The sequence below is a fragment of the Sarcophilus harrisii genome, chromosome 1 (genome assembly GCF_902635505.1).
Source record: "Sarcophilus harrisii chromosome 1, mSarHar1.11, whole genome shotgun sequence".
Lineage (NCBI taxonomy): Eukaryota > Metazoa > Chordata > Mammalia > Dasyuromorphia > Dasyuridae > Sarcophilus > Sarcophilus harrisii.
The window spans coordinates 675,795,825-675,819,737 of record NC_045426.1 but is presented as its reverse complement, the minus strand read 5'-3'; the positions used below and the strand labels follow the sequence as shown (position 1 = coordinate 675,819,737).

Genomic DNA, 23,913 nt, shown 5'->3' with positions numbered 1-23,913 from the left:
CTACCCCCCACAAACACAATGAGGACTGACTGGCCTAGGGATTTGCTCCCCTTTCTGGGCCTTCTCCATCAGTGCTTCTGAGAATTATTTTGGTCTGTTGTAATAGATGTCATTGTATGGCTCTTCAAGGTTTACAAAATGCTTTCCTCCTCGCCCCAAAAAACTCTGAGGTTAGGGTTATACAGAGAGGTAGGTTGAGCTTTGGACTTCTGATGCTTCTCCAAGGCCATATTCTTTATTATTTCTTGTTTGTTTCTCAGTTTGGCAAAAAAAAAGGTTGATTAAGGGGTAAGATTAAGGCGACAGTGTCTTGTCATGAGGGGGGCAGGGTATGGCCTGGGATGGCAGAGGGAGGCCTCTTCCCATATCTCCCCCCCATTCCTCCATCTTCTCTCTGCTCCCACCTTCCCTACCTGGGTAGGTCTGTCCTGAGCCAGAGGCCCTGGGAGCTGGGGAATCCCCTGTTCTGACACCTTGAGGTATCTCCACCCCCAGGTAGGACAGGGTGGGGTGGGTGGGGGTTAGACTTGCAGTGGGCTCACCCCTCCACCAGGACGCTGCCGCCTAACCTGTTCTCCCAGCACCCTGGGAATTCCTCCGAATCGCAGTGACTCAAGCTGTTTGCTGCATAGACAGGACAAACACTGCTGGCTTTGGCAGCCGAGAAGTGAATTGTTTGTTTGGTGTGTGTGTGTGTACTTACGTGTGTGTACATAGGCGTATGAATATATGTATATATAAATGTACAACACATGTGCAAGTTTATAGAGGGATCAGTCCTTTTCCATCCCGTTTTGGGTTAAGTTTGAGGGGTTTTTGCTGCCCTAGGGCTGCTGGAGGGTTGTACCTGTAACCCTGAGGGTGGTGGGAAATAAGCCTTGGGGGCCGTAAGTTCCCTACTGGGAGATAAGATCTGGAGCTCTAGGGCAACCCCTTCTCCACTCCCCATCTTTTGGTCCTTTTTTTTCTTCTCCTAGGGAGGAAGGGTTAAAAGTAAGTTTTCCATCATCATCTGCTGCTACTTTTCCCTACCTTGCCCTTTTATTCCCAGTTCCTAATTCCCCCTATCCCAATTGTGGAGCAGGGGAAAGAGTCAGAGGATCTAAGTTCAAATCCTACCTCCCATCTTTATGATTATGGGATTCTCCAAGCCTTGTTTTCTTCCTCTGTAAAGTGAGCCCATTGGGCCAGAGGGCCTTCCAGATGATCCCTTCCTGCTCTCTGATCCTTATTTTGAGATACAATGTAATTGTCTGGAATTCAAATCATTCTTCAGATACTGTCTTTTTGACTGTGGGCTGGGCATTTAACTTCAGTTTCATTTGTAAAATGGAGATTATGAGGATCTCTCTTATAAGGGCCCCCTGGGAGGAGCAAAATAGGTAATATGGAAACCCTAAAGAGTTTTATTACTATGAACTGCCATTACCAATTAATATTAGTCATGGGTAGATGGGGAGAGACCTGACAGACAATAAGCCTGAAAAGATTGATACTTGCTTGTGAAAGGGTTTAAAATTCCAAGTTGTTAGGTCAGTTCACAATAGTCCACTCTAGGTTGTTTTTCAGACCTGTCATGACCCTATTGGGGGGTTTCTTAGTGGTTGGTCATTTCCTTCTCCAGCTCATTTTACAGATGAGGAAACTGAGGCAAACGGGACTAAATGACTTGTTTAGAGTCACACAGCTAGTGTCCAGGCTTAGTTTGAACTCTTTTAAGTTTTCCTGGTTCCAGGCCTACCTTGCTGTGTGCTGAGCTGCCTATGCTGCCCTTACATTCCACACAGTAGTTCATATTTGGTCCCAGAAGGGAACCAACTTACAGTCAGTCATATAGACCCATCTGGAGTAGATGAGTGACACGGCCAGACCGCCCCCCAGGATGGAAGGTGCACATTTGCGCCAGCCCAGACTGACCCAGCAGCAAAAACAAGGGATTTGGGGCTGGACTTGGGGCTTGGACTGTCTCAGGAGGAATGACTGGGTCCTTGGCTGCAGCCTGCCTGGGGTGTCCAGCCTTGACTTCTCTGGGAGTCGGGCTGGTAAGGAAGGGGTTAACTAGGTCAGATGCTCTCTCAGGCTGGGATCACCAGACCCGAGCTTGGCTGCGGGGCCTCGGAGATCCTATTAGGCCCAAGGACTTAAGTCTCCCAGAAAGACAAAGGGGGGCCGGCCTGGCCAGCTTAGTGTCTTGTAGCTCGTGTGTCTGAGTGTGTGTGTGTGTGTGTGTGTGTGTGAGAGAGTGTGAGAGACTGGGCGAGTGTGTGACTGAGACTGTCAGTGTATGAGTGTGTGAGTGTATGTGTGTGTGTATGTATGTGGGGGGACTTGACAGTGTGAGCGTCTAAAAGTCTGGGAGGGGGGCTGGGCGCCCTCTTCAAAAATGACTTCCTTGGTTATGCAGCTTTGGTCCGGGGCTAGCCCCGGTTATGGGGTCTTCGTGTCTTGGGGGGCCCCACAAAGAGTTGACTTTCACCCCCATGAATGGCCAAGAACTCTCTGGAAATGTTTAGGAAAGTCCAGGACCAGTGATTGGAGATTATTCCCCATGTAGGTTATATAACCTCTCTTGTCAATAGAGGTCATATTTCCTGGAGCTAGTTGTTTCTCCTTTCCCTATCAGAGTCCTTGCTCAAATCCCAGAATTACTGTGAAGAGGCAAGTGTGGGCTGGTGGTGGATAGTGGTGCTGGTCTGGAGTCCCGAAGATCTGAGTTCAAATGCTGACTCAGACCCTAGCTAAGGCTAGCCTGAGTTTCATTCACTTTCCTTATCCATAAAATAAAGTGATGGGACTCCATGGCCTATCAGGTCCCTTCCAGCTTTAATCTGTGATCCTGTGTATATATATATATATATATTTACTTATGTATGTATGTATACACACACATATATATATTTATATAGATTTATGTAGATTTATTTATATAGATTATTATGTAAATATGTAAGTACATATAGATTCTAAGGAAATGACAGTAGTTGTTTTTGTGGTCAGCATCATTAGTCTTTCCAACTTTAAAGCTTGGATTTGAATCCCAGCTCTGCCACTTCCTAGCCAAGTCACATCCACTCTCTGGGGTTCAAAACGTGTGAAATGAAGGGATGGAGAAATTGTGACCAAAAGAAAAGTGACTTTCCAGGAAATAGTTTGCAGAGATAGGGGACTAAGACTCGAAGCTCCCCTCTCATGTTTGCTGCCTGTGATGTTCACCCGTTGTGTTACTTTAATTTTCCATAAAATCAGAAGTTTGAGACTAGATGGTTTTTGCGACTCCCTTCCAGCTTTACCTCCATGATCTGACATAGTCCAAGGTCATGTTTAAGCTTCTAAGTGTTAGGACTTGAACCCAGGTCTCTTGGGTATTTTGACTTCTTTCATACCATTAGTCTCTAGCCAGTGGAGATGTAGATTTTCTCTTATTAAATAAAGGTCTTCTCTCTCCTGGTAGTGGAGAAGCAGAACCTGACAATCCTACCCCCTGGAAGCCTGAATATCGATACAGGAGAGACCCCCTGGCTCTGAGGGGTGTGGGGCTGAGGCCCTTGTTCTGTAAGATGCTTTCCTGGCCCGGGGACCATCAGGGCAAAGGCAGCAGGGAGCCAAGTCTGATTAGAGTGTAGTCTTGTTGAGAATGGCTGGATCTGGAGCTTGTTTTTAAAATCCTCGGGGGCTCCAGCCTCCGTTTGTTTGGACCTTGAGAGAAAGGAAGGAGTGGTTCTTTTAAAAGATGGCCAAGACCGCTGGTGGTCCAGGCCGTGCCCAGGCTGGGGCCCAGGGGAGCACCTGTTGCCTCCCGGTGGGTGGTTGTTAAAAACCAAATTTAGCAGGATGTGATGGAACTTGATGCTCCAGGCCTGCACAGGCCAGCTCAGACCACTGAGCTCTTCCCCTCCTCCATCCTGAGAGCCTTGACAGGAGACAGGATTGGAGCAGCTTCTGGCCCCCAGGCTGCCTCCGGTGGGAGGGAGGAGGGACACAAAAGTTGCACACAGCCATTCCCAGATGCCCAAAGGACTTGGAGGGGAGAAGAGATTCCTATATTAGTGATAGGAGTGAAATGTAGGGTAGGAGAAGGGGCTTGGGCCCTGAGGGGAGGCAGAGAGGTCCTGGACATCATGGCAGCCGCCATTTTGGCGGGTCCCCCAGCCAAGAGCCTGGCACTGGGGTTGCTGGCTGGCTGCCTGCCATCTGGGGGGCTTGGGTCTCCAGACTCGTTCCTCCTGCCTGCCCAGCCTTTACCATTGGCCCTGGATGGTCCCAGAGAGCTCCCTTCCCCACTCCTCACATGGGCAATCACCCTGGGGTGGAGGCCTGTGGCTGATGGGGGGAATGGTGGTCATGGGGGTGCTTAGGAGTTGGTTCCCGGCCTGGCTCAGGGGGTACCTTCAGGTAAAGCAGGGTCTGTACAGTCAGTAGCCGAATTTTCAGAAGATGTGGGCCAGGCTTGGGTCTGGAAGGAGTCCAGCACTTTAATTGCGTTAGACCTTGTAAGTAAAGGCGGGGATCAAACCAAGCCTGTGGAGACCTGTCTTGCCAGAAGGCCCTTGTGGAGGCTGCAGAGGCTGAGTTTGGATTGTGGGGCAGAGGAGCTAAGGCTCTGAAGACCTTTGGGGAGGGACCTCCTAGTTAGGCTGAATCGGCAAGGACTTATTAAGCACCCTGCTTCATGGCCCCAGCCTGGGGGGTTGGGAGGGAGATGCAACAGCCGGGTTTGGAGGGGGGACTGCCAGTGTCTCAGGCTGTGAAGTCGCACCCCTACACCAGGCCCTCCCTGCCCTTCTGAGCAACAGGGAGCGGAGTGGTATCTGGGAGATGATCGGCTCTCTAGTCTCTGGCGCTGTGTGCTTGGGGACCCTCCCAGGGAGAGCAGATGGCCGATACCTCCCTCCGCTATCTCTCTGCAGCAGCTGGCCCCTGGTAGCTGGGCTCAAGGGGGAGTGGAGGGCCCCGGGTGTTGCTAGGGAGAGGCTGTTTGGGGCTGCACGGGACAGGGCCTCCCGTGCTGGGGAATGAGGTTGCCGGCTCCCCTTCTGAAGGGAATGTTTCAAAAAAGCTCCTTTCCTCCCAGACCAGGAGCATGGCTGACTGCTCTCCTTACGCTGCCCTACTCGGTCTGGATCCCGGGGATTTATAAAGCCGCTTTCCTGGGAACCAGGAAAGGAGGCTTGTCTGAAGGAGGCTCATTTTAAGGGGAAGAAGGATGGAGCTGGGGCAGGAGCTGTTGGTTATATCCCACTTGAGAAACTCTAGAAGCACCTGACATATGTTAACTCATCTGATCCAGATTTGGGACAGCTTGTATGTGCGCAGTGGAGAAGGAAACGGCAAAGGTTAGAGAAGGAAATGGCCAACCGCTCCACTATCTAAAAACCCCAAATGAGGTCACAGAATCTGACTTGACTGGAAAACGACCCAAGGTTTAAATAGATCAAAGTCTAGTTTATCAGGACTGGGGAAGGTCTGAAAGTAGTACCATAAAGTACAGCTGGGAACGTTGACTGCAGCTTGTGGAGGGCCTTTTACCAGGCTCAGGAGTTGTACATTTTATTCTAGGGAGCTGCAAAAGATTTTTTGGCAGGAGAGTTATCACTCTCCTATCACTATAAACATAGTCAGGTTTATGATGGAGGCCTGTGTTCACGATTGAACAACTTTGTGGAGAAGGGAAGGGGACTAGAAGCAGAGAGACTGATTAGGAGGTTTTTGAAAAAAGAAATAAGAAACATTTATTAAGTGCCTACTGTGTGCCAGGAATTTTAACTAAGTGGTAAAGATGCAACAGAATAAACACAAGTAATTGGGGAATAAGGGCACTAGAAAAGGTTTCATGTCAGAATTGTGTGTGTGTGGTGTCAGTCTAGTGTTTAAGAAGCAGAACCTCAGAGTTGCTTTAATTTGCATTTCTCTAATTGTTAGTGATTCGTAGCATTTTTTTTTTCACGTGGTTGTAATTCCTCCTTTAAAAAGTGCTTTTGACTTTCTGTCAAATCGGGAAGTGACTCTTCTCATAAATTTGTTCCCTATGTATTTTGGAAATGAGATGTTTATTAGAGAAACTGACTACAAAGATTTTTTTCCCCCATACTTTGTAGATGAGGTTTCAAAGGCCTTGAACTAAATTGTGTGAATAGAGAGAAGGGATTAAAGAATTTGTGTTCCTCATATCAAGAGGATTGACAACTGATTATATTGTGGAGGAGGTGGGTGGCTTAAGGGTGATTTTGAACTTAACTGTCTGGGAGAGAGAGTGAGGAAATAGGGAAATTTTGTAGGGGGTAAGAGGAAGGGAGGTTTACGGAGAACTTATTACTGAAAAGTTGTATAAATTGAATTTCAGTGTTCCAGAGCAACTGATGACTTAAAATGCCTCAGTTTGCTTCTCTGTGAAATGATTGCATTGAACTAGTTTTTTAAGATTCCTTTCATATTTGTCTGTGAAATCTAGCTTTGGGCTGCTGTGAAGAAGATTATTGTAAATTGTTGGTCCTAGGAGTTGGAATTATTGCTATTATACTTTTGTTCTGCTTAAAGAAGGAATTTCCCCCCACTTTCTTGACTACTCCTTCCTTCCTCAATAATCTGTTTTGTGAATTCAGACTTTCTCTAAGGTTTAAGGGGGACACACCATCTTCTATGAGAAGCCAAGAGCTCCTGTATAGATGCAGGATGAAGAATGGTTTTCTGGCGGGAGGACCAATGTTGGCTCATGCTTTTCCTACTACCTGAATTCCCTATCATCCAAAGGTACTAGGAATTGAATCAGTAATAGAGTAGGGAAGCCCCTAAAATTACATTGGTTACATTGAGAGAGGAATAAAAAGATGGTAACATTCAACATGTTGCCATTATCCCACCACATTTAGTCAGTGCTGGACGCCATGGTTTGAGAAGACTATTGATAACTTGCAGGGCCACTATGTTGATGGAGGACCTTGAGTCCATGCCATAAGGATGAGAGAATTTGGAAGAGGTGAGACCAGGGTCCAAGGATGGAATGAATTGCCTGTCATGTAGATGCCATGGGTGGGAGATGCTGTATAATCAGAAAAACTTGCCTCCAGAGAGCTGCAACTGGGGCTCATACCCAGAACAGTGGGGAGACTCAGGGTGGGAGAGAACAAGCTTTTAAGTGTGGAACCCACAAGGAACTCATTGATGCTAGTTATGAAAAGATGGGTTGGTCAGGAACAGGGGAACAATCCAACTTCTGCCAGAGTCCTCAGCATGTCAGATGAAAGGGGGAATTTCTAGCACACTGGGGGTGGTCTCAGTTGGCTTGGGCAAGACTCGCATGAGATGGTCCGGCATGGACAGCTTGCCATCTCAAGTGGGAAGGAATTCCTGATAGATGGGATTATGTATGGTTCTTGTTCAGTCATTTCAGCCAAATCCGACTCATTCATTATGAGCCCAGTGGCTTTTTCTTGGCTGAAGTAGGGGAGTGGCAATTTGGGAGTGAAGTAGGGGAGGGAATTTCCTTCTGTAGATCATTTTATAGATGAGGAAACTGAGGCAAACGGGTGTGTGATTCTCCCAGAGTCACACAGCTGGGACATGTCTGAGGCCATATTTGAACCGTGAGTGTTGTCTGAGGTTGGATTTGAACTTGGGCCTTTTCTGACTCCAGGCCCAGTGTTCCATCCACAGAGTCACCTAGCTGGCCATGTTGCCAAACTAGCAGAGAAGGAAGCATCAGTGTAAGGGGTTATGGTGCACATTTGAACAAGAGCATTGGAACCACAGCTGGAATGGGAGACTTGGAATACTTGGGAAGTTGCATTCCCAGTCATAAGACCCAGGTTCAAAATGTGTGCTTAATAAAAGCTTTGCTAATTAATTCATTGACTAATCTAGGAGTCCCATCCTAGCTAAGGGGAAGGGACACCGCTTTCTGGAGTATTGATTAAAGACAAAAACAAACCTCAAGCAAGGACTAGATGAAGGTTTGGAGTTCTGTCCCCTCCCAGCGCAGTCAGAAGGCTGGCTGTCCACTTGTCCAAACAGGTCCTTGCTTTGAAGTGTGATTTAGATGTGATGGCCCATTTTGTTGGTACCTTTTAGCTCTGAGATTCTATGTCTCTGTCCAGTGAGCGTTTACTGTGCTGAAAGCGTGGGAGGGAGAGACGGGAAAGAATAGCATCGCTTGCCCTCCAGGAGCTTAGTCTCTGGGGGCATTAGCAGCCTGCTAGGGTGGCAGGATCAGCCAGCAGGGCTTGGTTTCTATTGGGGAGGAAGGAAGAAAGAAAGATTGCCCCGTTTCATCATTTCCATGGGTGGGGATGAGACTGCGGTCAGGACCAGTAACCACATCAGCCAGGTTTCCTCCGAAGTCCCAACGATATCCCTGTGTCCTGTCTCCTGCTGAATGAGCGATTTGTTCTGGGGGAAAGGGAGGAGTAATTCAGATGGCCTGATTAATGACCCCGCCTCCCTGCTGGTCTGGGGCAGAGGACTATGGTCAGAGGCAGAGCCAGAGAGGAAAGATATTTGTGGGACCAGTGTCGGAACCTGTCCTGTGGGAGGGGTGTTCTTGGTAATGTTGGGAGGGGCGGATCTAGAGGTGCTGATCCAGAATCTTCTTAAGCTACCCCTCTCCCATTTTACATCATTTACAGAGGAGGAAACTGAGGCAAATGGGAGTAAGTGATATGCCCAGGGTAAAGGATGCCCCACCCGCGTTTTTCAGGGCTTCTGGTCTGTAATAAATGAGGCCAAATGTCTTATGAATGAACTAAAATGGAAGTTTATTGCAGACAAAGGCTTTTGTTCCCCTTTTTTGGTCTTAATAGGGTAGTCGGTGTAGTGGAGAAAGTCCTCAATCTGGGACCAGTGGTCTTGATTCATATCCCAACTGACTTTTATTGTCCTTAAAGCTTGGCCAAGCCGCTTGACTGATCTGGGCCCCGTTTCCTCACTGTAAAAAGGCGGGGCAGGTATAGGTTGGACCTCTAAAGGCTTATGTCTGTGTGATTTAATGATCCCCCTTGTACCTGACGCATCATAGGCGCTTAAATGATGGTTGAATTGGGAATAAACAACAGTGTGGTGGATTCAGGGAAAGGTTGTTTGAGGGAGTACAGTCCCCGTTTCCTCATCTCTAAAAAGGGGGGCACATGTAGGTTGGACCTCTAAAGGCTCTTAGTTGTTTGATTCAGTGGTCCCCCTTGTACCTGACACATCATAGGCGCTTAAATGATGGTTGAATTGGGAATAAATAGTGTGTTGGATTCAGGGATAGGCTGTTTGAGTGGGCATTGGTGTGGCCTGTGTCCAGTGCTGGGGCAGCCCAGGGGGTACTCTGCAGCCCCTTCCTTTGGGGGAGTAGTTACAGGCCAAGCCAAGAAAGTCATGGGGGGGGGGGCAAAGGTCCTTATTCAATCAACAAACATTGATTAAATGCCTACTGTGTGCCGGGTGTTAAGGATTCAAAGACTTGCATGAAATGTTCCTGCCCTTGAGGAGCATTAAGAAAGAGCTGGGGGCACTAGAAAGACGTCCATGCAGCAGGTTGGCCATTGGACCGAGCAGAGAAGCCTTTGCTCTATCCTAGGCTTCCTAGCCCCAGACTCTCCATGTGCCCTCCCAGCCCCATCCTTTGGCAGACTGGTGCTGTAAGTGTTCTGGTAGGACCAGCTCGTGTACCCTCATTCTCCCAACTCCTGACCTGCAGTGCTGGCAGCAGCCTGGGGTACCCTCCTCCCCCCATCAGCCCCGAAGCTCTCAGTGTCATTCATGACCAGCCATTACTGAGGAAGAACAGAAGTCTGCCTCAGGTCTGGCACGGGCTTCTGTTCTCTTTGAGGGTTCAGCTCTTTCTCCATAACATTCATAACCAGCTGCCTGGGAATATGGGGGGGCTCTCCTCGGCCTGGGCCTGCTTAGCAGGAAAGTAAGAACAAATTGCCCAAGGCTTAGTTTAATGAATTATTTTGTTTGTGAGTCTGTGCATATGTGTACATCTATTTCCATGTATATACCTTCAAGGATGTCAGTAACTATATGCAGAATCATCAGGAGTTTGGGGGGTTCCTGTTCTCTGAAATGCTGACTCTGTTATGACTGAGAAAAAATCAGTTAAGAATCTTTTCTTCCCCCATTAAAAAAGACCAACCTCCCCCAAACCCTTGTAACAGCTGTGCATAAAAAAAATACCGACCCCTGCATTGGTCCATAAATGTGCGTCTCGTGTGAAGGTCGGACCTCGAAAGCCTCTTAGTCTTAGATCTGTGTGATTCAGTGGTCCCCCTTGTACCTGACACATCATAGATGCTTGAATGGTGGTTGAATTGGGAATAAACAGTGTGCTGGATTCAGGGAAAGGCTGTTAGAGGAGTACAGGCCCTGTTTCTCATCTGTAAAAAAGGGGGGCAGATATAGGTTGGTCTTCTAAAGTCCCTATTAGTCTTAGATCGATATCATTCTGTGGTCCCCCTTGTACCTGACGTATCATAGACACTTGAATGATGGTTGAATTGGAAATAAACAGTGCGTTATATTCAGGGAAAGGCTGTTTAGGGGGTACAGGCCCCGTTTCTCACCTGTAGAAAGTGGGGCTTTGTCGTTGTTGGGGTTTTTGTGAGGCAGTCAGGGTGAGTGACTGGCCCAAGATCCCACAACTAGGAAGCGTTGGGTGTCCTGAAGGCAGGGCCCGCTTGCTCTGTCCCCTGCTCCCCCAGCTGCCCTTGGTGCACCCCGGCATCCAGGTGCACTGCTTGGAGCTGTCGGGACTGGAGAATAATTTTAGTCCGTGCCCCTGTTTTACAGATGGGGAGACTGAGGACAGATAGATTAAGGACATTGGTTCAGGGTCACCTTGGTAGTAAGAGACGGCTGGGATTCCAGCCCAGACCCAGATTCGTTGCCCTTTCTCCGGCACCAGGTGCTGTCTCTTTTTACCTCGATCAGCACATGGCTGTCTGCACGTAGCATCTGGCATTTTTGTGTTTGGGCCTGAGAGTTTGAGGAGGGCCCTCCTTGGGGGTGGCTCCCGGGCACCTAGGGCTTGGGAGGGGCTGTGGAAAGAAAGGGGGGTGGGGCAGAGATGCCAGTAGAATGCCCAGTTGGCATCTGGCTGCTCCTGCCAGGGTCCCGGGGCCTGACTCACCCTCGCTGTGGCACTGACCTATAATTTTCCTGGCGTCTTGCATTAAGGAAGCATTGAAGTGGGCTGTTCCCACAAAGCTGGGGAGGCTGCCCCAGCTGGTCCTCCCCTTCCATTGGCAATCCTCCTCCCTCTCTCTGGGGGTCTCCTTATCACTCCTGGTTTCAGGATTCAGTCAGGCTTCCTCTCTGGGAGCTGGGGGGCGGGGCTTTTCCAGAATCCACATCCATTGACCACCAATGGTTTTCTGTTGTCTTTCAGGAGGTGGCCAGCTCGGTGTACCTGGTTATGGAGGTGAGCTCTCGGTGCTGCTCCAGTCACCTGGGAGAACAGCGATGCATTAAAGCTGAGATTAGGAGGAGCTGTTGGGGGACCTTAGCTCAGATCTTGGAGGGCCCTTAAACATGGGGGTCAGGGCTGGGAGAGCCCTTAGTACAGGGGGTCAGGGCTGGGGGGGCCTCAGAACAGGAGGCATTGGGGCTGGGGGGGGGCCTTAGAACAAGGGGTCAGGGCTGGGAGGCCCCTTAGAACAGGGGGTCAGGAGAGGGTCAGGGCTGGGAGGGTCTTTGGAACAGGGTGTCAGGGCTGGGGGGGCTCTGGGGAGTTTTGCACTTTTCGTGACTGTCTGATGTCACTGTCTCTTTCAGTACTGCAATGGGGGCGACCTTGCTGACTACCTGCACTGTGAGTAACGGGGGAGCGCTCCCATACCAAGGGCTTTCTGAGGATTGCCCTCAGCCACTGTTAGGCTTTACCTGGGAACAATGTAGTCAGGAGCGGGTCCAGATCTTGCCCTGTGCACTCTCTAATGGCGGCCCCCGATGAGCCATTTCCTTTGTACTTAGTTCTCCTAGCGCTGGCCTCCCGGCCTTGTGGGACTGTCGGGGTGTAGTCGGGATGATCCGAATTCAGATCTATCCTGGGTGCCCTGCGACAAGTCCCTCCACCTCTGCCTCAGTTTCCTCATCTGTAAAAGGGGCACAGTTGCGGCATCTACTTCCAGGTGGTCATGAGGGTCGGCTGGGATCAGTGTGACCAAAGCCGTGCCTTGCTTTTGCCAGTTTGGCTCCTCCCTCTGCCAAGGCCGAGAGAATACGTTATTGAGAAGTTAATTTCTGGCCAGAGCAGAAGTCCTGACCATCCAGAGAGGGCAGGGAGTGCCTTGGGGTCTGGAGCGACGGGGTCACCCTCCCACCCCCGGTGGGGTCAGTAGCCCCGAGGCTGCAGTCACCCCCTCCAGCTCTCCTTTGGGAGCCCTAAATAAAGCCAGGAGGCTCTCCCAAGGCCAGGGCTGCTTGGAAGGGCTCTTGTTTGCTCTTACCTTGACAACTCTGGTGAGAGACGGCTTGGGGATTGGGGGGCTCCCAGGGATGTCGGTGGGTGCAGTGGGCAGGAGCGGGGAGCTTCCAGCAGGCACAACTAGAATGAGAGCTGGAGGCCTGCGGGGCTTGCTGGAGAGGGGCGCCGGTCCTGGAGACCACGGAGCCCTTCTGCTATGCTGGGGCAGAGCCTGGACTCCCAGGCTCCTTGGTTGGAAGACCCTGACCAGGATTAGGCTGCCCCAGAAATGGGGTTGTGGCTGGAGCAGGGACCCCTGGGCTCAGGTAGAGCAGGGAAGGTACTTGTCCAGGTGGTGGCTGAGGCTGGGATCCTTATTCCTAGTCCCGGACTCCTGTGGAGTCTGGCCAGGCTAAACATTGACTGCAGCCTCCTCCTCCCGGGGGTCAGAGGGCATCCGCCGGGGCCAGGCTTCCCCCCATGGACACAGACGCACAGAGTCTGTAAATAGGTGGCGGATGTCAGGCAGGCAGAACTGGTCTGGCCCACCCTCGCCCCCAGCCTGTTTACCGCTCTCGCTGACAGCTGTCTGGAAGGTCCATCTGAGCCCGAGGCACCATGACCTTAGCTGGGCTGATAATCACAGGGGCTGCTCCCAGGCCCTTCACCCAGCTCTCCGGCTAAGTGGCCAGGAGGCCCCCGGGGCCGCAGAGACTCTTGCTCTGCAGCCTTATCTCTGGGAGGATCGATCAGGGCCAGGCCCGCTGCTAGCTCCTTGTGCAGGGTGATGGAAGGACCAAGGGCCCAGTTGTGGTCTGGGGAGGTGCCATGTGGGCCTGGCTGCACATCCCAGCTGTGTGTGTCCATGCATGCATCTCACAGGCTGCTGCCCCCGTGGGCAGATAACTTCCTCCTCTGGCCTTGGGTGTTCTCATCTGTAAAATGGGGGAAGGAATCCCTCCCCCAGAGCTGATATGCAAGAGAACTCTGTGGCTGCTGAGATCCTCCTTGGACCAAGCTGGAGGAAGGGCCAAGTTTAGTTTCTAGGTAGCCCAGAGGTAGAACCCTAATGATCTGGGGTTAATTCCTTCATAATCCACTTTTGCAAAGTTTCCAAACTTTAACTGAGGCCCCTATTTCTGTTATAAGGGAGTCTGGAAGAGAGGTAGGTGGTGGGGGAATGCTGTGATGTGGCCCCTCTGCTTCCGCTGCTGGCCAAGACCCCTGGTGATGGATACCATGCCCGACTAGAGAAGGTGTCCAGCAGACCTTTGGGCCCAGAGCCGTCCCTCTGACCTCAAGGTGTCAGACACACACACATACACACGCCTGATTTTTGTTTAATTTTTTTCCTCCTGAGTCTCAGTAGTTCCAGATTTCTTTGGAGGGTCTCTTGGAGGGAGGAAGAATTGCGGGAATTTATTCTTAACCCTGTGTGTAATTTTTGAGGGAAAATTTTTGTTTCTCTTTTCTTTGAGAGCCCATTCTTTATAACAAAGAAAAAAAAATTTAAAGAGAAATTGAAATTTAGCCAGAACCAATGAATCGGAAAAAATCTGATGTTGGCTAACATGTCCCTACATTGAGATCTCGTATCCATGAGGATGTTTTTAAATAAATTTCTTAGTTCTTTTATTCTAGTGTTTTAATGAAGTTAAACATTGCAGTATACAATTCTAAAGAGAATTGTATATGGAATTATGAAATTGTTTTTAGAAAGTGTACATTAACAAAGTTTCATGCTTGTGTATTTTTATATGTGTGTGTATACATAGATACAATGAAGTATTTAATATATATATACATTTTATATACATATATACAATATATATTATATGTAACTCATATATTATATATATAATGTGTATACACACACACACACATTGGAGAGAGAGAAATCAATGAGAGATTGGAGAACTGTTCAGGAGTTTTTTTTCCTGGCCTTAGTCCAGGAGTGGAGTGTTGTCATGCTGGGTGAGTCCCAGAAACAAATTCATGAGGGTCATTAAACAAATCTATGGGGAGACAGAACTGGAAGTCAACTCTACTCTTGGCTCACTTACCCATTATCCTGTGCAGCCCCAGACCCAGAGAGGGAAGCCAGGGACAAGACTCTGGAGCCCTGGCCTCTACCCTGCAGCTCTAGGCAAGACTCAGTGAGCTGTCTTTCCCCAGGGAGTCCGTGTGGTCCCAGAACCCTAGATAGCTTCTGGGATATCTCAGTCCCACCTGTGGGATGAGAAGAGCCATTGATGGGTTGGTTGAATTTCTTTTTCTTTCTCTCCACTGCCAGCCATGCGGACCCTGAGTGAGGATACCATCCGGCTCTTCCTCCAGCAGATCGCAGGTGCCATGAAGATGCTGCACAGCAAGGGAATCATCCACAGGGATCTGAAGCCCCAGAATATCCTCTTGTCCTATTCTGGGGGCCGAAAGTCCAACCCCAACAACATTCGAGTGAAGATCGGTAAGTGGGGTAAATGACCCAGCTTCCATGTTATTCCTTGAGTGAGAGAGAGACAAGACTCATTTATATTTTTGGGCTTTACGTTGTTTCCTCTTATTGGTCCATAAGTGTTTATTAAACACCTACTCCAGGCAGCCAGATGCTGCAGTAGATAAAGCAACAGACCTGGAATCAAGGAGATGAGTTCAAATCTAACATGAAACATTAGCCAGTTGTGTGACCCTGGTCATTTCATTTCTGTATACTTCATCTGTAAAATAGATATATAAGAATAACAGCTCCCTCTCAGAAATTGTGAGGATAAAATGAGATATTTGTAAAGTACTTTGCAAATCTTCAATGAAAAGGAGAAAATAATTCTATAATATCATTATGATGAAAAATGTGTTCTCTGCAGTGTTTCATACTCATAGCCCATCCTCCCCCTCTCTCAGCTCTGGTTTTTGGGGCCAGTTTCACAATATCCATTTTCAATTTATGGGTGGCTGTTTCCATTTACATTTAAAGAAGGTGCTAAAAGCAGAATTGACTTGTCATTCTCTCCCGGAAGGGATTGGTCCCTGGAGGGAAATCTCCTTCCCCTCCCCCTCCAAACCTGAGCCCATATTGATAAGTTAGAGGCAACTTGCCTCTGGAATTGAGTATTAACCTTGAAATTAGGAAGATCTGAGTTCAAAGCCTTAGACACTTGTCATCTCTCTCTGACTCTGAACAAGACATAATCTCTTTAACCTCAATATCGGATGGGCATAATCCTATCATGTGTGATCTTGGATAAGTCTCTGGATCTCAGGTCCTCGGTTTCCTGATCTGTAAAAATGGGTTCAGAAACTCATTCTAAATCTTGATTTGGGGTCATAGATCTGGAGAAATTCTCTCATTTTGGAGAGAAACTGAAGCCCAGCGGGGTGGGACTGACTTGTCCCAGGAGGTATCAGAGGTCCTGGGACCACATGGACTCCCCGAGAGAAAGGCAACCCTCTGGGCCGTGCCTTTTTTTCCAGCTGCCTGGTGGAGCTGAGGTAGGCAGGGTAGAGGCCGGGGCCCCAGAGTCTTGTCCCCGGCTTCCCTCTCTGGGGCTGGGGCTGCATAGGTTAATGGATAACCGAGCCAAGAGCAGAGCTGACTTCTGGCTCGGTCTCCCCATAGGTTTGTTTAATGAGTTAGTTCCTCTAATGAGTGCAGGTGGGGTCATCTGAGGCTGTGCTCAGGTGTGAGCCAGGCTCTTATGACTTGGGGGCCCTTGGAAAATAATCTCCAATTTTCTCTCCAGAGGAGAAACCTAAGACCCCCAAAATGGAGGATTTCCACAGTCTCCTGGGTGGAAACTGGCTCCCTGGGCAAGCAGCCAAACACCTCCCCTGAGTCAGGAAGTCCTCTTGGGTCCAAACTAAGTTTCTTGCTATTTCTTTCATTGTGGGAAAGCTGTAGCATCGGTGATGGAAAGGGAAGGGAATATGCATTTATTAAGCTCTTCCTGTGTGTCAGGCTCTTTGCAGATATTTTCACTTGATTCTCACAACTACCCTTCTCTGAAGAGGGTGCTGCTGTTATCCCCGTTTTATCGTTGAGGAAACTGAGGCAGTCAGAGACTTTCTTAGGGTCACAGAGTTAATGTCTGCATTTGAGACTGGATTTGTTTGCCTGACAGCAAGACTAACATTGTGCCCCTAATCAGGGGAGGGGAGGGAGATTTATGGAAGGCCCAGCTCTGCATCTTACTTGAAATTGAGTGAACGTGTCTGTAAACTGGGAGAGAAGGATTTTCAGCATCTTGTTATGGTTTATGCCAGGCCCTGGGGGCTACTGAGACAAAAGAAAATAGTGTGCCCTCATGAAGGTAGAGTTCTGTTGGGAACAAGTTAGTACAAAGAAGCACTTTTTTCCTATTTTACCCAACTGACCCTGACTACATGTAGCTAAGAATGAGGTGGTCCCTGAGGCCCAGGACCTTTGTGGTCAATTGTGCCCAGAACTCCTTCCTGGCAGAGAGACAGAGAGTAAAGAGAGAAAGAGAAACAGAGGGAAGAGGAAAGGAGGGAAGGAAGAGGAGAGGGAGGGAGAAAAGAGTCATTTTTCTTGGCTGCCAGAGTCTTGGTAGGGCCATCTGGTTTAATCAATGTCTTTCTCCCAGTGGTCTTTGTGTGTGTGTGTTTGGAGGTATGATAGTCTGTGTCAAGAGTTGGACCCCTGGTCAGTATTATAACTGGACTTCTGGTCAATATTATAATTTTCAATGTCTTAGGATGAAGGGAGTGACATTTCTAGGAAGTTAAAACAAGCAAGGTCTTTTCAGGGTCAGTCCTGAATTCATTTTTCTGTCTTTGTCATAGCTGATTTTGGATTTGCCCGTTACCTGCAGAACAACATGATGGCGGCCACGCTCTGCGGTTCCCCCATGTACATGGTGAGCTCTGTTCCTGTCCTCCCCTTTCCCTCCCATCCCACTGCATACATGCATCACTACATATGTGCAAGAAGGAAGTAACATGTGTCCCCATGCATGTGTATGTACACATAATGGATAAGGCTTCTCCTGTGTCCATATAGAAACACTGTGCTTACACATGTGTATATACATGTACTTGTGGACATTAAAATAGCTCATAGGTTTAATTAGGGAGAGCCCACTGCAAGTCATACCTGTTGGAATTGTTGATAGTTGGCATTGTCTTTGAAACTGGGATTCATAAATGGAAATCATTCTTCTCAAGAACTTTACACTTTTCTCTTTCTAAGTTTCTGTTAAATATTGTGCTTCAGTATCAGAGTTCCTATTCAGCTCTTGTCTTTTCTTCAAGAATACTTAATAATCCTATTCCATTAAAGAGCCATTTTTCTCCCCTTTAAAATTATACCTAAATTTTCAAAGTGAGTTATTCTTGATTGCAAGCCCTTCCCTGCATCCCTTCTCTATTTCTATATCTATAAAGATATATCTACAAACATATAGTGAAAGAGAGAGTCTTCCCTCGTTTTCTTTTTTTCTTGGTCTCCCTTGTATTTCTATGTGTATATAAGGTGATAGATAATCTCTCTTTTTTTTTTTTTTTTTCCTTCCAAGCTCTTCTCTTACATATAGTAGGAGCTGCCAAGTCTTGTATGATCTTGACTGGTTCTTTGGTATTTGAGCGCCTTTCTGCTTGCTTAAAAGTGTTTTGGAAATTCTGAATTTTGGTTATAACATTACTAAGACTTAGCTTTTTGGTGGTTCAGCAGGTTATTGGTAGTTTTTTCCTACTTTTATTTATTTGGCCTCTGATTTTAAGACACTTGGACAGTTTTAATTGATTTTTTGAAATAGAGTGAACTTTTTTTTTAATCATAATTTTGAAGTAGTCTAATGATAAAATTTTTTTTTGACCTATTTTCTAGATGAGTTGTTTTTGATATATGTCTGATATCCTACATGTCAGTTTTGTCTGAGACTTGTAGATTCGTGTAGTTATTGGTTACCGATTGGTCTGTTTTTAGGGATTTCAGTTTTAGGTAAGGTTTGCTGCTTAGTCTAATTTCTTCCAGTGTTTGTATCTTGTATTTTATTATTTTTCTCACTTTACTTTTTTGTATTTGTATAGTCCTTGTGGAAAATCCATTTTCCTTTGAATCTGCCTGTGGTTGGCATGAAATTAATTCTCTCTGCAGTTTGGATTTTGAAATATCTCTGGACTATAGTGGTCTGGGTTCTTTGGTTCATGTATCTCTCCAAGCCTTAGTTTTTTGTTTTGTTTTGTTTTGCGCACACACATGTGTATATTTCTTTACAAATTTATTTTTAGCAGTTAAGAAAACAAATAACAGCAATTAAAAATATAAAAATAAAATTAAAAAAAGCCTTTTCTTTTTAATTGAAGCTTTTCATTTTCAAAACATGCAAGGATAATTTTTCACCATTGACCCTTGCAAAATCTTGTGTTCCAATTTCCCCTCCTTCGACCCATCCTCTCTCCTAGCTCACAAATAATCCAATATATGTTAAACTTCAGCCTTGGTTCTTGAAGTGGGGCTTTGTGCTAGGGCCAGGATCCGTTGTCTGCTGTGCTTTTGGAGTGATCACCAGGCTTCCTGCACTGAGCCTCTTTTCTCAGGGCTTTTACCACATCCCCACCTAGACCTACAAACTCTAGCATCTGGTTCTAGCTGCATGCTGCCCCTCTGGGGGGCTTTCCAGAGCCTATGCTGTGCTTTTCTACCTCATTGGGGGTTTCTTGGGGAGTTCTCAGCTCTTTTCTCAAACGCGTGTGACTTTGAGAGGCTGCTGGCTTTGTGGCCCGAGGGTGGGCACACTTTTGCCATCCGAGTCCCTCAGCTGCAGAAGCCTCTGGACTTCTGGTTGACTTGGGTGTTTGGGGTGGTAGAAATTGCTTGGTTTCAGTTTCTCAATCACCGTTTAGGATGTGTATGGTTTTGCTGCCTTCCGTGGCAGGTAGGTGGTTTTCCTGCCTGCTTTTCAGGCAGCCCATGAAGTCTCCATTTGATAATGTTTCTCAGCCTTCCCTTCTTCCTCCTCCACCTCTTCGACTGTGGAAGGAGACTCTGGTCCAGCTCCCAGACTGAGGAGGACTGTTTCTCCCTTTAATCTAGAAAAAAATCATTAGAAATTCTCAAGACTGGCCACCCATCCTCATGATCATGACATCTTTGGGGTTTTGTGTATCCTTCAGGGCTGAGAGCCCAGGTTCTCTTTGTAACTGACCCCAGGTTAAACTAAACAATTCAGTTTGCATGGGAGACAGTGGGGTACAGTGGTACTAAGATCCCTAGATGTGCAGAAAAGAACCAGGGTTCAGAACCTGGCTGTGCCATCAGCATCATAAAGGTGGTGCTGGTAGTAATAATATTGGCAGTAATTCAACAATAGATAGTAATACTAAGTGCTTTGTAAATATTATTTTACAACAACCCTGGGATGTTGTGTCCCCATTTCACAGATGAGAAAACTGAGACAAACAGGTTCAATGACTTGCTCAGGGTCATACAGTTCACGTGGATCTTGAGGATTGATTGAATTCAGATCTTTTTATTCCATCCCAGTATGACCTTTAAAAAAAAATGCCACTTTTCTTATTTGAGATCCCTCCAAGATCTCAAAGATTCTGTGATTTCTGAGCCCCAGAGGTTAGGACTTGGTTTGGTGGAGGCAGATCCCACACTGACAAAATTCACACATGCTTACATACACATTGTACATGCAAAACCATCAGGAATGTTCCCCACAGTGGCATCCTCCCACCTTTGTTTTATGCTTCTGCAAATCCATGTACAAGGATAAGGGAGGAGCCCACCCCGCTATTCTGGGGCTAGAATTCTGTGAGGTCATGGACTTTCTTGGAGGTAGAAATCTGCTCTTAGCCAATCCTCCAGGGAAAAGGCTGTACTGTCATTTACTGAACTTGGAGACGTTCACTGTAGGTATCTTGTGTCACTATTTGTTTACATGTTGCCTCCCTGCCCCCACCAGGATGTCGATTCCTGTGGGCTAAGTACTGGGGTTTTCCCCCTTTCTATCAGCAACACATGGAAAGCCTGGTACGTAGTAGGCTTGTGACTCACTTAAAAATATCTTATGTTCTCACAGGCCCCTGAAGTCATCATGTCCCAACACTACGATGCCAAAGCTGATCTGTGGAGTATTGGAACAATCATTTACCAGTGTCTGACAGGCAAGGCCCCCTTCCAGGTGAGTATTTACGGGAAGAGGTCCTTTTGGGAGCATTGAGTAATTCTGAGGAGGAAAAGAGGAATAAATGCCTTGATTCGATGTTCAGTTTTAGTAAATTAATTTTTTTTTTGCCCCCTTCATCCCCAATTAGAATTAAAACCCTTGTAACAAATATGCAAAAGTCAAGTAAAACAAACTCTTGCCCAAAAGTCCCGTCTTGTTTCTGCACTTGGTATCCATCACATGTCAGGAAGCGGATAGCGTGTCAAAGTCATGAATGTGCTCTGACATTGGTCATTGCTGTAGATCCCAATTACATTGTTGATGTGTAAATTATTTTCCTGATTCTGCTTACTTCACACTGGATCATTTCCCTACAATTTTCTTCCAAGTTTCTCTTGAACCATCCCATTTATTCTTTAAAAAGTCTCTTTATCATTTATTTTTGTAGAAGAATATTCAGTCATTACATTCACATACATCATTTAACTGTACCTCAGTTGATGAGCGGTTTCTTAGTTTCCTTGCTTTGGCTTGAAACACAAGGTTTTGCAAGGGTCAATGGTGAAAAATGATCCTTGCATATGTTTGGAAAATAAAAAACTTCAATGTAATAATAATTAACAATAATAATAATAACAGGCATAATCTGGCAGGCTTCCAAAAGGATGCTAGGGTTTTTTTGTTTTGTTTCGTTTTTTGCCACTACCCCAAAAAAATACCCTGTAAATATTTTCCTTCTTTTGATTAGTAGCGCTGGATCAGAAGGGTATGTGCATTGCAAGAAGTCAAGGAATGTGATTTAATGATTTAGACCTGTTCATGGCTCCACTAATAGTTTGTTTTGTTTTTGTTTATTGGGAGTTCAGTTTTCATTTTATAGCCTTGTTAAATGTCTATTCTGTCATTTGAAAAGATTCATAAGATTTATGATCTGTTTCATTTATAGTTACCAACCACATTTCAACAGTGTGCCTGGTTTTCCATGGCCCGGCCCCTACAGCATATGTCATCTTTATTTTTTGGGTCGACTTTCTGGATGCTTTTGCTTCTGTCAGGCCACCCTCAGTTTCTAAGTACTTCATCTCTCCTGTGGTGGAAAGGCAGATATGAATAGACCCCATTAATGGTCATGAGGGGGATCTTAGACCTGAGCCAGAAGAACCTGAACCCCAAGCTGAGCTTCCTGCTCCAGCCTGTCAGACTCCCCTCCCAAAGGAATCATCCAGTATTTCCTGATGGGGAACCTGCTACATCCCAAGTCAGTCCCTTCCTATTGAGAGTGAGGCAAAATGGGTAGAGAGCCACAGGGCTATAGTCTGGTGCAAATGAGATGACTTTAGATGCATCTCTTTGGAAGCCTGCCAGATGTGCCTATTATTATTGTTATTAAGGCTTTTTATTTTCAAATCGTATGCAAGGATCATTTCTCACCATTGACTCTGGCAAAATCTTGTGTTCCAATTTCACTGTCTTCCCTTCAGCCCTTCCCCTAGATGGCAAGTAATCCAATATATATTAAATGTGGTAAAAAAAAACAAAACATACAAATCCAGTATATTGCCTATTATCATTTACATTATTTGGTGTTTTTCCCTCTTCCAGGCCAGCAGTCCACAGGATCTTCGGCTGTTCTATGAGAAGAACAAAACACTGCTGCCCAGGTGGGACCCCAGCCCTTTTCCCCCATCTAGCCTTCAGAGTTAGATGACATCTAAGAGTTCATAGGGTCCAATTGTCCCATTTTACAAAGTTGGGGAGGGGACACTGAGTTGCAGAATGGACTTATCTGAGGTCACAGAGGTCCCGGGTTAAAACGCCCATTTAGTTCCCTGCTTCCTTTTTAAACCAAGTCCCAGAGAGTGGTTTTGTGACTTTTTGGGGCTTTTCTCTGGACTGAGTGTCCACAAGGAGATTTGAACCCAAATCTCCCTTCCTCCCAGCCCAGTACTCTGTAAACACCCAGGGCAGAGCCAAGTTCCCAGCGCTGGTACTCCGTGTTCCCTGGCACCACGCTTGCTCCAACTCTTGTAGGTTGACCAATGTGGCTCCGGGCAGAGACATCCAACACGTGGCCCATGTAGCCCAGACCAGATGAAAATGTAGCTAGTGAATGTTTAACAGAACAAATGAAAATGCATAGATGGTAACTGTAATACGTGGTTTTCTAAATCAATATGTAGCAAGTTAAAAAATAATTAAAAAATCAATATGTATCCTCCCGGGTTCCCTAGGTGTGGCTCGTGGCCCCTCTTTCTATTCATTTTTTGACACCATTGCCCCAATCCATGGAGTACTCAGCTTTTGTATTAAGAGGAGCTGGGACCAGATATTGGCTCTGTGCTTGGGCCTAAACTCAGCTTCTTCTGTAAAATGGTGTTGACAATTCTAGCCACTGCTCTTTGCTTGTCTTTATTCATTTTATAAGTAGATATAGATAAAAGATAGATAAATAAAGAGATCTATGGTTAACTATGTGAATAGAACTCTTGAGTTTGGCATCAGGTGATTTCAAATCTTAATACTAGCTGGGTGACCTTGGATATGCCACTTAGTCCTGTGTGCCTCAGTTTCCTCATCTGTAAAATGAGCTGAAGAAGGAATCAGCAAACGACTCCAGTATCTTGGCCAAGAAAATCCCAAATGGGGTTACCAAGAGTCAGACATGACTAGAACAAGATACAAAATATATGAGATATGAGATGTGATATCTCATAGACACTTTTTTTTAGTTGATATATTTGTTTTTCTGTACCCATAGCATCCCTAGGGAGACCTCCAGTCCCCTGAGACAGCTGCTTCTGGGCCTTCTTCAGCGGAACCATAAAGATCGGATGGACTTTGGTAAGTGGCAGGACAGCCCTAGGTTTGGGGAAAGGAGAGACCAACAGGTCCTCAATCTGTTTATTCCCCTTCTTGTACACTGATTTCCCAGCTGGTGGGGTGAAGGTATTGTGGAAATAATTCAATGCCATATTTGTGGGCTAGAATAAAAAGGATGCTTTGAACAGGTTTTTGTAAGCCTCTTGACCTTGACTGTTGCCCCTGACGATCCCCCCCCCCTCTCCTCCACATGCACATCCTCAAAGTATCATGTCCCCGGCACACCTTGCATGTTACTGGCTCCTGGGGCAGGTAGAGGATTTATTGCCATGGACTTCGTCCTTTCTATTTTTGGAGGTGGGATGGGACACCAGATGAGGGGAAAGATCTTCATTTCCAGGCTGTAGGGTGTTGTAATGCCCTCTGTGACCCAGTACTTGGTCCAGTTTGGGTTTTATTGGTGCCCTTGAAAGTCCTTTCCTGGAAAAGGCCAGGGATTTAGAGCGAGAATTTATTTGGTAAGCACTAGTCTTGTGCAAGTTGAGAGGAGCATAGACAAAAATGAAATGATGATGATGA

General features: G+C 46.8%; 1 protein-coding gene across 2 annotated transcripts in view; it reads left to right on the top strand.

The window, feature by feature from the left end:
• ULK1 (unc-51 like autophagy activating kinase 1) overlaps window positions 1-23,913 on the top strand; it is a 50,362-nt gene that overhangs the window by 3,770 nt on the left and 22,679 nt on the right. For both annotated transcript variants that reach the window (XM_031948385.1, XM_023496950.2), the window contains exons 4-10: window positions 11,366-11,398; window positions 11,752-11,788; window positions 14,676-14,849; window positions 17,183-17,256; window positions 20,428-20,529; window positions 22,117-22,175; window positions 23,273-23,355. In XM_031948385.1, coding sequence (XP_031804245.1) covers window positions 11,366-11,398; window positions 11,752-11,788; window positions 14,676-14,849; window positions 17,183-17,256; window positions 20,428-20,529; window positions 22,117-22,175; window positions 23,273-23,355 — 562 coding nt within the window. The remainder of the gene's footprint in view (window positions 1-11,365; window positions 11,399-11,751; window positions 11,789-14,675; window positions 14,850-17,182; window positions 17,257-20,427; window positions 20,530-22,116; window positions 22,176-23,272; window positions 23,356-23,913) is intronic.